This window comes from Condylura cristata, unplaced genomic scaffold, assembly GCF_000260355.1.
Source record: "Condylura cristata isolate star-nosed mole 26May11 unplaced genomic scaffold, ConCri1.0 scaffold00007, whole genome shotgun sequence".
Taxonomy (NCBI): domain Eukaryota; kingdom Metazoa; phylum Chordata; class Mammalia; order Eulipotyphla; family Talpidae; genus Condylura; species Condylura cristata.
The window spans coordinates 23,407,002-23,419,890 of NW_004567108.1; the positions used below are offsets into that span (position 1 = coordinate 23,407,002).

The 12,889-nt window shown below is 33.2% G+C and overlaps 1 protein-coding gene across 3 annotated transcripts in view; it reads left to right on the forward strand.

The window, feature by feature from the left end:
• The window catches only part of MCTP1 (multiple C2 domains, transmembrane 1), a 435,421-nt gene that overhangs the window by 210,978 nt on the left and 211,554 nt on the right, over nt 1-12,889 (forward strand). For 2 of the 3 annotated variants that reach the window (XM_004678130.2, XM_012721941.1), the window contains exons 4-6: nt 1,436-1,515; nt 3,027-3,138; nt 11,095-11,133. In XM_004678130.2, coding sequence (XP_004678187.1) covers nt 1,436-1,515; nt 3,027-3,138; nt 11,095-11,133 — 231 coding nt within the window. The remainder of the gene's footprint in view (nt 1-1,435; nt 1,516-3,026; nt 3,139-11,094; nt 11,134-12,889) is intronic. The other variant, XM_012721942.1, reaches the window with a different exon arrangement.

Genomic DNA, 12,889 nt, shown 5'->3' on the forward strand with positions numbered 1-12,889 from the left:
ATAAATAAATGCATTTCAAAAAAGTAAGACTGTTTATATGAAAACAATAACTTGTTTGCTGAATTGTGAAAAAAAATTAAAAATCTATGTTTTTGTATCACGCCTAAGATATACTAAAAGGTGTATCAGCAGTAACTGTGCTTATTATCACACAGTTAATGTTATTATTTTTCTTTTTTCTATGCTCTGTAATTCTGAAGTTCCACCTGGACCAATTAAGTTTAAGGAGGTTTGAAATAAGTAATAGAGCTAATTATTTCATTAATAAATGGGTTGTGTTGTTTCCTTTATTTCCTGTGTTTATGCTTTGGCTGATCGATAAAATTGAGAACTAAACATCTAGCATTAGGACCATAGGAAAATCATTCACCTTAGGAGTTAAAGAGAGTTTGATTATTGAATGACCCAGCTGGACTTTTTACACTTTGGCTCACAACTGTCCACTTCATGTGTTTGGGTGTACATCAGGTGTCCTCAATGATTATGTCACCATAGTCTCCCTGAGATTTTAAGCCTTCAGGTGATAGATAATTTTACAAAAGATTACAAAAAGAGTTTTCTCTAATTTTTGGTGTAAATTTCACGTCGCAAAAAATGTTCCTGCAGCCACTTGCAAACATTGTGGTATCATTTGCATAAAATGTGCAGTATATTTATGTGATCTCTCCCTGAGGGAGGACCAGAGCTCAGAAGTGTAATTGATCCAGGGGAATATTTATCGAAGGAATGCTATTCTTTCTACAACAAATGTACACCTGAAAGGTTGTATGTAAATCAAATGAATGTAAATCAAATAATTTAAAAGGCTTTAAGCATCTTTATTACAGAAATAAACTCCCCTGTGTCTCTTCAAATTTAAGAATCCTTTGTAATGCAAAGTATTTTTCTTTCTTTTTTTTTAATATTGCTTTTTTTGCCTGTTAAGTTTGCTTAAATTGAAATACACCTGTACAAGAGAAAAGACATTAACTGATGCAGGACTGTGGTACAGCTGTTCCACAGAATTTATCTTCAGTGACTTGAAAATAAAAACCATATACCAGTATGGAAGACATACTTGTTGGATTTTAAAAACAACTTATTTGTTTCTTCCAGTAATGCTAATATTCCGTCAGTAATTTGAGAAAATATTCTAAGCCATGCTTCCCACCTTATTGATTCTTTATTATATTTTATTTGATTTTATAACCCATCTTCCTTAAAGTCTTATTTGATATAAATCAATTATTTTCAGCAAAAAAATTAAACATAACTTCCTTTGAATGTTTCATGAGACCCTACTATTCCAAAGCATAAAAACAAGCAAGTTTAAAAATATATTGGGAGTTTCATTATTTGGTATGATATAGACAACCAATATTTTATCATCAAAGACATTTTCATTTAAAGTTTATATTGGAATTATTTATAATCATGCTTGTCTCTGACTTCTTAGGTATTTGATTATGATTTTGGACTGCAGGATGACTTTATGGGCTCAGCCTTTCTGGATCTCACACAATTGGAGTTAAACAGGTAACTTTTGAGCCATTTTAATACCATAGCCATACTCATGAAATTGGACCTGTGTAATAGAAATGTCAGCCAAACTCGGTTATGGTCACTGTCCTATCATTTAGAGTTGTGAGCATTTGTGTTAAGCAGTAGAAATAATAGTTAACCTATTCCCTGATTCACTTACTTAACAAAAACTGTTCAACAAAAAAATTCTTGGATACTTTCCTTAACCCCCGTCAGTGCTAAGCACCAGGAATCTAAAATGAGAAAGTGTTACATTTCCTGCTGTCACACTGCCTTTGTGGTTGTAGTGAGGGATAAAGAAGGGTGAGCATGTTAACTATAATGAACTGATAGAATTTAGGGAGTACCTCTTCACCCCTTCATCTGGACACATGCTTCTGTCACCATCCACCAAGTTTCCAGAGCCTCTACCCTGTCACCTTCTTCAGGTCATTGCACAAAAACAACATATGTGCACTTGCTTCAAAAAGGCAACTCTCTTATCACTTGAGACAAATAGAAATAAATTTTGCTATCACTACTTATCTCCCTTTACCTAAGAGTACCCCTAAAGGAGACAGATTGGATGGAAGTTTATATGATTACTAGTATTAGTCACTTTTTGCTGCTAATTAAAGAGCTGCAGTTTTTAAAATGCACTTAAGAATTGACTAATATTATAGGAGAAAAATGAGATCAAAAAGGTCAAACAGTGCTAGAATAATGGCAAACAAAGCTATGAAATATCCTTGGAAGGCTTTAAGGAGAAGAAACTCCTCTCTGTTCTAGAAGGCCATGCTACATGGGTGGTGGGAATAGCAGCAAGCAGGAAATCATTTGTGGACAGATCACTACTTTATAAGTTTTCTCTATAGGCCATAATCATTTTCTCTACAACTTCTGCGTAAGGATATGTAAATTACTGGACTTAATCAATGAACATGCATGTCCCTTGTTCTCTATAAAAGACAAATCATTGATGGAAAATAACACTACACGGAAAAATTGTGGAACGATTAAGAAAATGAAAAGATTATATATAAAAATGTGCTTATTTTGCTACATTGCTTATTGTATGTATTTAGCTAATCATTCCCTTCCCTCAAAACCACATAAACATCAAATTTCTAGATTGTCATTATAGTTTGTCATAATGTCAGAGGTCCTTGGATTCAGACAAATGGATAATAATAGTTGCCACATAAATATGTATGCTACTGTTTAATGCAATAAGGTATCTCTTTGAAAGAAAATAATAGATAAGACTCAGACAGCAGTTGCAAGTGTTCTTAAATCTTTATTTGTAGTCATTATAAAAATGCAATAATGTTTTTGTTATAAATTTTTATGTGTGATTAGTATAGTAGATCTAAACAAATCTTTCTATTAACACACACACATGCTTCATTGTTTTGTGCTTTGGAATACTAGGGTCTTAAAACATTCAATAGAAATTATTGATATAAAGTACATTTTTGGGTTTTGGTTTTAATGGCTGTTCAAAATCTTAATATTTTATATCACAGGCCCACAGATGTGACGTTAACACTGAAAGACACTCATTATCCTGACCATGATCTTGGGAACATTTTGCTTTCTGTCGTTCTTACCCCTAAAGAAGGAGAACACAAGGATGTGGTAAGTTCCCCAGCTTTCTTGCTTTCACTTGTTCAAATGTTGTGATCCTTCTTTAAATCCAGAAATAATAATAAAGAGATGCACCACAGAACATGTAGCCTGGTCTTGGTTTCTGTATCATGAGTATCTCCAGCTTTTGTATCCTTGAGCTTTTGAACTCACATTTTTTTTGTTCTGTACTGCAGATCAGAACCTCTTGTAAACAAGAGAGGCATTTGAGGCATCTATTCTAACTTTGTTTCCTAATTTCGGATGTGTTATGTTGAAGGCAAGTAGCAGTGTTCATTCAGGGAATACATGTGCTAGTAAATGGAATGTTTGAATGTCACAGTGAGGTAGCCAGTTTCTCCTATTTTGACTGTATCGTCAGGTGTATCCTAACAAAGAAAATGAGGTGAGATTATAACAGAGTTTCTGCTTTCTGGTATTTGTTTGCTGAATGATAAGTGAGTACTTTCATCTAATTATGGGCTTCCATATCAGTGTTATCCATTTTCCAGCACTCTCTGGCTGTTCTTCCTTGTACACCATGCTGCTCTAAGAAACTGACAAGGAATACAGAGGAGCCAATTACTGCAGAAATGACATTAAAGAATATCAGTTTGACCTACCTCAGGAGGCTTGCCGTGCACTTTCTGATTATTTATTAGACTTAATATGCGTTCACATACCAGGGGTTACTTTCACTAGTCTTGATGTAACACATTTTAGGAGTAGACATACTTTTTCCAGACAAGCTCAGATGTTCTTTTTCAGTGATGTGTTTATTGTTTACTTAAAATAGTGCATGATTAAAGTTAGTATATGTTATATGCTATAAAGATATCATTTGTATTTCCCCCTAGTTTACAGGCAAAAATAGTGAGTTGCAGCTTCAAATATGGATTTTAAAGTCATTGCAAAGTTCATTCTTTCAATCAGTATTTTTCCCCACATAAAATAAAGAATGAGCACACATATTCATAAATAATATTCTCAGTCTGTTTTAAGTATTTCAGTAATTGAGGAGGAATTTTCTCTTTTTCAATCATTATAAAGTACCTACCACAATTTGTCATGGTTAAAGAATGTATATGTATGTATACATCCTCTAAACTGTCTGTCACTGTGTATAGATAAAAAAAAGTAAATAAAGTCATTATTTACAGATAATATTTAGAGATAGAAGCCCATTGTTTTAGAAGTCACCAATTCAGAAGGCATTATTTTATCCTTCACAAGCCAAGACGTATATTCTAGCTGACTTTAAATATTACTTTATCAAATAATCCTCCTACTCACCAAGAACCTACTGTAACCAGATACTGTGCTATACCCTTATAATACAACAGAATTTGCATCCAGGAGAAAATTCAAGAATTAAATTACCAAAGTATCAAGTCTTCTAAGTGCCATGAAAGAGGAGGTACATATTGTTGTAAGAGCAAATATAGGGGAGTCTGTTTTAATCAAAGGAATGGGAATTCTCTAGGGAGGTTAAAAGGGAGCTATGGTCTGAATAGTGAATATAACTGAATAAGGTAAGACCAGGCAGAAAGGAAGAATTTCAAGCAAAGAAAATGGCATATACAAAGGCCCTGAGGCTAGAGAAAACATTCTGAAATCTAAGAACTTTAAAAGCACTGGAACTTACAAAAGGCAAAAGCAAAGAGAATGTAGGAAGGTCATGGTGTGTTGTGATGAGTGCAGGAAGTATTGGCCGTGTTATGTTGTGGTCTTTTCCCAGAGTAAGGACAAAGCATTGATGAATCTGAAAATAAAAAGTAGAATAATCATATTTGCCTTTTAAAATTTGCTCTGTAGCTGTATTGTAGAAAACAGATGGGAAAGATAGAGGGCATGCTTAGAGACAAATTAGGAGATTACAAATTCCAGATGAAAAATGGTAGAGGTTTGGATTAAACCTGTAAGAGGCAGAGAAAGATTTGTTGATTTATCTACAGGAGGTAAAATAGACAAAATTTGATGACAAAATATTCTTATTTTAGTATTTTGTTATTTTAATGAATGATAAACACTAAATTAGGTGCTTGAGGTAGTGTATATAATACACCATCCAAACTGATAGTGGGGATTACGATGATATGGAATGACACGGCAGCTGTTATAGTTATTTGGATGACTTGCTGGAGAATCTTTTAAGTTTTTACATTAAAATTATATTTAAGCACTTTAAAATCAAATAGAGTTTGAGAAGTCATTAGTATTAAGAGAACTTATGATAAAGTGGCTAAATTGTTCTCAATTTCCTGTTGACAATCCTTGCAAACATTCTTCAGTCTTCTTGGCTACTCAAATTTATTGTTGGGAGGCACAGTGTATTTCTAATTAGAAAAAAAATCATTTCAAATACTACAGTGACGGGGGACTGATTATCAATAATTTATCAAACATGAAGAGGGAAGAAAACAGTAAATTACATGAAACCATTACATACCAGGAACCTGGTGTTGTTAATCTCCTTTTCTTCCCTGTCCTTTTCCCTTAACACAGTGACTATGCCTGAAACCTTCATGCCATATTCCCTGACTGGAATCCATGTTGCTATTCCAGCTTTTGGAAAATACCCCTTACTGACATTTCCCGGGCTGCCTTACTTTATGTCCTCTTCCTTCAGAATCCCAAATAGCGTTGAATTTATGCTGCAACAGCAACTGGGAAAGAGTATCGCCTTCTTCTCACATTTATGATGACTGTCTCCAGGTTTCTGTACCAGAGAGGCAAGTTGCTGGACCAGGCTTGCTTAGAAAAGGCACAACAGTGGCGGGATTGGCTTCAGGCAGGTATACCATCCTGACCTCACAACAAAGGAGCGAGAATAGGATGGCCAGTGTGGTCATATATGCAATCATGGAGTGGGGCCCAGGGAAGGAAGGAAGGATAAAAGATCCCTCACAGGCAGCTCTGTTGGGACCCTAGCATCCTGGCTATTCTTATGTCCTGGATTTAAATATGGGCTTCTAAGCATTTATGCTTAGAAAATTCCTGTAAAGAAATATAACTTTGCTTTGGTCTATATAGCTGTTGGATAGCTATTTTAGTAAATTCTCTTGAACTGCTAAACAGTGCTAGTGGTTAGATTTCAAATGCCTGAAAAGACCCAACTGTAGGCCTCTACATAAAACAAAGCACTTGATAATCTATTAAGCCTTGTGCTATGTTCTATAACTTCTTTATTCTTCTAAGCATTCAGTAGCTTGTGGCTATTTTTTTACTTAAAAGAAACTCCTGATACTCTCAGGCTCCCCAACAACATATATTCCGGCACTCACACCTCTGTCCCGATCATGCAAACTTCTTTCAAACAACTCACATCTCAAGTCCAAGCTTTCTTTAATGTCACAAGCCCTGCCCAAAATATGCCTAAATTTCACTTCATTGTATTATCGTTGTATACAACTCCATTGTATAGCCTAAGACTTCTAGTTAGAAAAAATGTATATATGCATGAATGAATATTCATACTTCTGAGTACCTTTCCGCAAAACCTGTCCAGCTTTTTGGTACTTAATAGTAGTTCATTGTACATGTAGACAAATCTCTACGAGGATTTGGAGGGAAGTTTCAAAGGTCCAAGTGATGGTATTTTCAGTTTTTTTTTTCCCTTCTTCAGTATTCAAATCCCGAAAGTTGTAGCAAACAATATTTAATAATGATTTATTATTTTTTTGTGAGTTCTTAAAATTAATGTAATAATAATAGCCTGCCTAAATTCAAGCCATATTGTTTTTGTCAAGATTTGTAATGGTGCTAATGAATTATAAGTATGTCACTGTAGTTTCTTCATTTTATATGATATCCAGTATTATCTTGAGATCCATATTATAATACCTTTGAATTTCCTTGTTTAAAAGGAGTCATAGAAATGTATTGTGACTTAAATTTTTATATGTCTGAAATACATTTTACTGCAGTGTATATGACTTGCTGAACTTTCACAGATTATCTTGGAACAAGTCTTATTTGTGAGCTTCTAAATCAAAATGCAGCAAACCAAAAATCAGTTACTAAATGCTTCACACTATTTTATATTCAGAATGATGTATAGGGAAGGAAAAGGGGGTGATTGTGCATTGATGGCCACACAACAATATTATAAGAATTCTGTTCTTCTCTGATTATTAGCTCAGAAATCATCTATTTTGAAACTTAAGTTTAGTTCAATTACCAAATGTTTATTTTTATGCTTGTGTTTATAAAACTTTGCTAAACATTTTTGTGCATTGAGATGGAGAATGCAAGTGACAATTATCAAGAGCCATTAACAAATAAATCCTAACAACAAGTAAGAAACAGAACATTGTTGTTATGAAAATGCTATCAAAAGTGAAAGAAGTGAGTACTGGAAATACATAGTACTTTACATCACAAAGTGTTAAGATGTCTAAATCAGTTACCTTGTGAATTTTTATACACTGCTAATATTGACAACGTGTTCCATGAATAATGCAGTTGGGATGATTTCTCCTTGTGTGAATTGCCAGCTCTGGAAATCAGTAAAACTGAAGAATGAGTTGAAAAAAACCTATCAGCTTACTGAATCTGCTAAAGCCTCTAAAACATGCATGTGTAATTACAGCAATTTAAGTATAGTATGAGTAATAGCAAAAGTATTTCACAGTTGCCAGTATTAAAATCTTCTCTATTGAGTTCATGATTGAGTCTTTTTTAAAAATCCCAGATGCAAACAGATGTGTATATATATATATATATATATATATATATATATATATATATATATTTAAGTTTCCAGCATTGTGTGTACAAGAAACTAAAATCTTCATAGGGGCATGCTGATGAGTTGCATGACACTATCATTTCTGTTTTCAATGCATGTCCTGTTTCTAAACCTGCAAAATTGTATAGTGCATACATGTGTGTCCTATGTATGGTATTTTGGTCTGATGGTGTGTTTGAGTTCTTTCTGGCTCTTTTCCTAGCAGAGTTCAATCCACAGCTCTCTTCATTGGAGAATTTGTGAAATAAAAGTGAGTTAATTTGTGTTACACTCTTTAAATAAATAATCTAGACCTGCAACTTGCTTAGCTATAGAAAATTCTAAGAAACATATGAATTGACCTTTGTGAATTTAATAAAGTATGTTAGATGTTGGTTTGCTTTTCAAATTTCTGAATTACTCTATAGTTAATATTTTAGATTATCCACTTATAAAAATTAACATGTTTTGTGATATACGTAGTATGTATTTGTTATATATATGTTTGTAATGCATATTTTTATATCTGGCCACTCTGTGATTTTTCTACATCTACAGTAGCCATGTAAATGCCTTAAAAAATCAGTACAACAAAAGGCAAAATGCAAAAAGATGAACTAAGAATGTGGGATCTTTTAAAAACATAATCTAATCAGCAGTTGTTATTACAGATCTAATTTTTATCTACTTATTCCTTTCATTGGCTTCAGGAGCTTCAAGCTGCTAATGAAGAATTTGAATTGTACTATGTATATTAGATAAGGGCATTTTAAAAAACTAATTCATATGTTTCTTGGCTGAAGTTAAGATCTTAGAGTAAAAAATAAATCTTACTTTTCTATAATTTACTTCATCTATATCTCTAATAGTCCCCAATCTTTCTTTAACCTGTTCATAAACAGTAAAGGTGGCAGTATTAATAATATGTCCGATGAATTCATTTTTTAAAACTTTTCTACTGTTTTCATTTGTATTGAATCCACCTTAACTTAACCTGGGATACTAAGCCAAAGCTTTACTACTTGGTTTTGCTGAAGAAGCAGAAATCTTGTTATAAATCTAGGGATATTTTAAGTGTCACTGCATGTGATAGTAGAATTTACCTGAATCAGGAAAGCAGTGAATTGGTCCCCATTAATGCCAAAGCGTTCACAGTTTTAATTAAGGATATGACTGACTTCTTGTTTGTATCAAGTTTCTGATCTGGAAATTATTACCTTGAAGCCTGTTGGGAAAGCTGATTTTGAGAGACATGAGAAACACCTATCCTATAACTTGATTTCTGTATAGAAGTTAATTGTACACAGCAGTTCTGAGGAAGGGGGTGTGCATTGAACAAAAGCAATGAATCTGCATGATTTGAGTTGTATGGCCCAGAAACTTCACTCTTCTTCTGGTGTTTAGGCTCTTTTCCTAGGACAACATGCCCCACAGTAAGGATTTTATAAGATTGTTCGATACTAGATAGTAATGTTAAATGCCATTAGCTAAGAGTTTCTGTTTTTATTTATCTTTTTTGTTCTCATTTGATTTTACTCAAAACATTATCTCTAGGAATTAGCATTCTTTACCCATTGAAACTCTGTCTTTGAGAAAGTTGAACATTTATTTTCTGATTCCTAATATTTTCACGAATATGCCATATCACGAAAGTATCTGGCTTACAATGGCCTTTGGGTGCTGACGGAATGGTGGTGGTGGTGTCCAGGAACATCCATGACAAACACTGATTCTCTGTCCATGAGATGTCAATCTCCACAAGCCAGTGGTGTGGTTTTTGCTTCAAAATAAAGTGGTACTTAGAAAATAAATTATTTCTAAAATGGTATTTCATAACAATGCTTTGCATTTCCCTGGCTGCATTAACAAAATAGGAAATTATTGTAACTTTTAGGAAGTCTATTATTCCTCCACCTTTGGCCCATATCTAACACAGAGTGTATAAGGAGAAGACATAAAACTACTACCTTTAGAAAAAAGAGTGACTCCTCATCTTTGACAATTTTATGATTTTCGCATTTCCTACCCTAGAATTTTATAATTCCATTCTCTGCTTAGGCTGGTGGTGGCTTTCTATGTGACTTAGTTTGATATTAAAATCTTCTCTTTTTGAGGATGGGACCCATAGAAGTCTACCAATTTGTACTTCATACTGTATCTATGTAAGACAAGAAATATATAAGAAAAAAAACCCTCTTTTTTTGTATTTTTGTTAGGCATGAATAGATCCTGAAATGGCCCTGCTTTATAAAGAATTCTGCTGAAAGAGATAGTTTTCTTAAAAGCAACAGTTCACCTGCTCAGTATACAAATATAACAAGCAATTCTATGTTATATTTTTTCCCCCAGTATTTCCCATTCCCCCATTCATCTGCCCTGAAGGTAATGATAAACCTAACAGAACATAAAGAGGTTAATTAGGAAGTTAATAACTTCTTGCTTACTGAGAAAATTATAAAACTAGAGAGGAGGCTAAAAAATTTGGACTTTTATAACTGACTATGCAAGAGTTCAATGGTCTTGAGCACTTATTCATCACAAATCTCCATAACCTTAATTAAAAATGATGGCCATGAAATACCTCTTACTTTCTTTCTCTCTTAACACACACACACACACAACTAGTTTAAAGGATATATTATGGTTAAACACTCAGTAGGAAGATCTGTTAATACCATCCTACTATGCAGCACTTTTCTCATTTGAAGGCGTTTGTAGACCCTGAAGTAATTAAGAGTCTCATGGTTTACTGACTGAGCTAGCCGGGCGGGTACCCCTGAAGTAATTAAAGAGTAACTGGAGCAGAGGCCTTTCTGAGATGCCACCACAGCAGCACACTTTGAGTGTGTTTGAAGAAAAAATAAAAACTGTATTTTACCTGGCAAAATCACCATAAACCTTCAACCGCTACCATTAAATGAACAATTACCAGTCATGAGATTCAGTGTATTTTCTTTTCAATCAACAATGAAAGTATTGCAGAATTTCCATTTTATTTCAAATGCACTGTCCCCTTTCTTTTTACAAAGGAATAAAGCAAATGAATTCTCACCAAGAAAGACTGCTTGAATGTTAAAGGTACTCGGTCTTAGCTGAGTATATGTGAAACTATTTTTGTCTTGTCTGGTTGGTGTTGGAAACTGTTTGCTGTTTAAATGTTAAGCTTCCTCTAGAAAACAATTGGCTTCCCTATTCTGATTGAGTGATAACGTAATGAAAATACTTTATTTCATTTACAGACAATGCTAATGAGGAAGAGTTGGAAAAGATCAAGTAAGGTAATGCTTAGCATGTAATCTTCCAGCATTTCTTGTTGAGAAGAACTATCAACTGCTTTCCCAAATTTTTCTCATATCTTTTCAAATATATCACAGGATATCATCACTCTTCAGTTGTTATTTTTTCCCATCTACCTTACGCAAATCATGCGATGTTTTTAAATAAATAGAAATCACTCTGATCAGTTGCACCCAAGTCATCCTTTCGCTAATTTCTGGTCACTTCTCAGCATCATTCTCAGCATTTAGTCTCTGAAATATGTCCCACAGGGTCTAGAAAATGTCTTTGCTCCAGATCAGGAATACATTGATGAGCTAAGGTAAGACTAACGCCAGAGAGAAGGAAGATCCTGGCAACTTTTGTTTTTTGTTCACTGAAAATTGAGTTTGAAGTCTTCCAAACTCAAAAGGCTCTATACAATTGTACGTTTACAATGGATAATAAGAATAATTTCCCTCATTGCCTCTTCCCACTTCAAAAAAATGAGTGGTTTTGGGAGTAAGACGAGTTTGCAGTGTCTATGACTTACTAAACTCTACCCTTCCTTATAACTTGTGACATATGTAAGATATAAACTCATCTTCTAATAAGTTCCCTGGCAGTACCATTCTTAAACACAAAAAAAGTATCAAAACGAAACTGAGATTTTACCTCAGCACACCTTGAGGCAAATTAAAGACAAATAATTATAAAAATCTTGCTTGCTTAAATTTCTGTTTTCAAAGTCAGTATTCCTTTTTGATAGTGACTAATTTTTTTAGACCCTGGATCATAACTATCTTTTCTTCTTTCATTCTGATTGAATCATGCTATTGCTAAATTTTAATTTAATGTCATCATTTTTGTTTTTGTGAATTAAGAAAATACTTGTATCAAAATGTTTTTTTGTACCTTTGGCAACATCTTAATCTGCTTTTATGTGTATTTCTTAATGTACATTTTCCTTCTAATTCATATAGGACCAAAAGGTAATTTGGCTCACAAAGCCATCAGAGTTACATTGAAAAATCGCCTTTATCCTTTTCATAAAATGAAAAACATTATTAAGGAAAATTGCTAAATACTTCTGACTTAGGGTTCGCTGTGTTTTTACTGACCAAAATAAAAATTTCAAAATTTTGGAGAAATGTTTGTAATGTTCATATTTGTTTACTATTTTTTCTTTGTTTTGTACTTCAAAATCAGTGTTTCACTAAAAGTATATACATTTTAAACATTGATTACATCAATTCCTCATTCTGTATCTATATTATGTGTGAAAATACTGTAATCCATTTGTATATAACAATAGGTTCTCATCCAGATGCAGTTAAAATGTAAAGTTAGAGCAGAAATTATATGGCATTTAGTACTTACTAGTGGGAATGATCCACTTTATTATAGTATAAAATACAGCATAAAATTCTTATTTAAATAATTCATTTATATTTCAAATTAATTTTAATATTAAACTTTAATATTTAAGTAAACATAAATCCACATCTTTTCTGTCAGGATAAAAAACTTAAGCATGAATAATAAACATTTATTCTCTACTTTTTATATTTAAAATTCTTGGATTTTTATTTATTACTAATAATCCATTGGTGCATCATACTCACATATTTTTCTGGTTTGCTACTGCAGAAACAGTAGTCCCAGTGACTAATCCCATACTCATTGGTACTTGACAGATTATTTTTAATGCACATGGTAATTTCACTGTAAGATTTTTAGCCTGAGGGGTTTTTCAACTTTACAAATATTTGCAGGAAT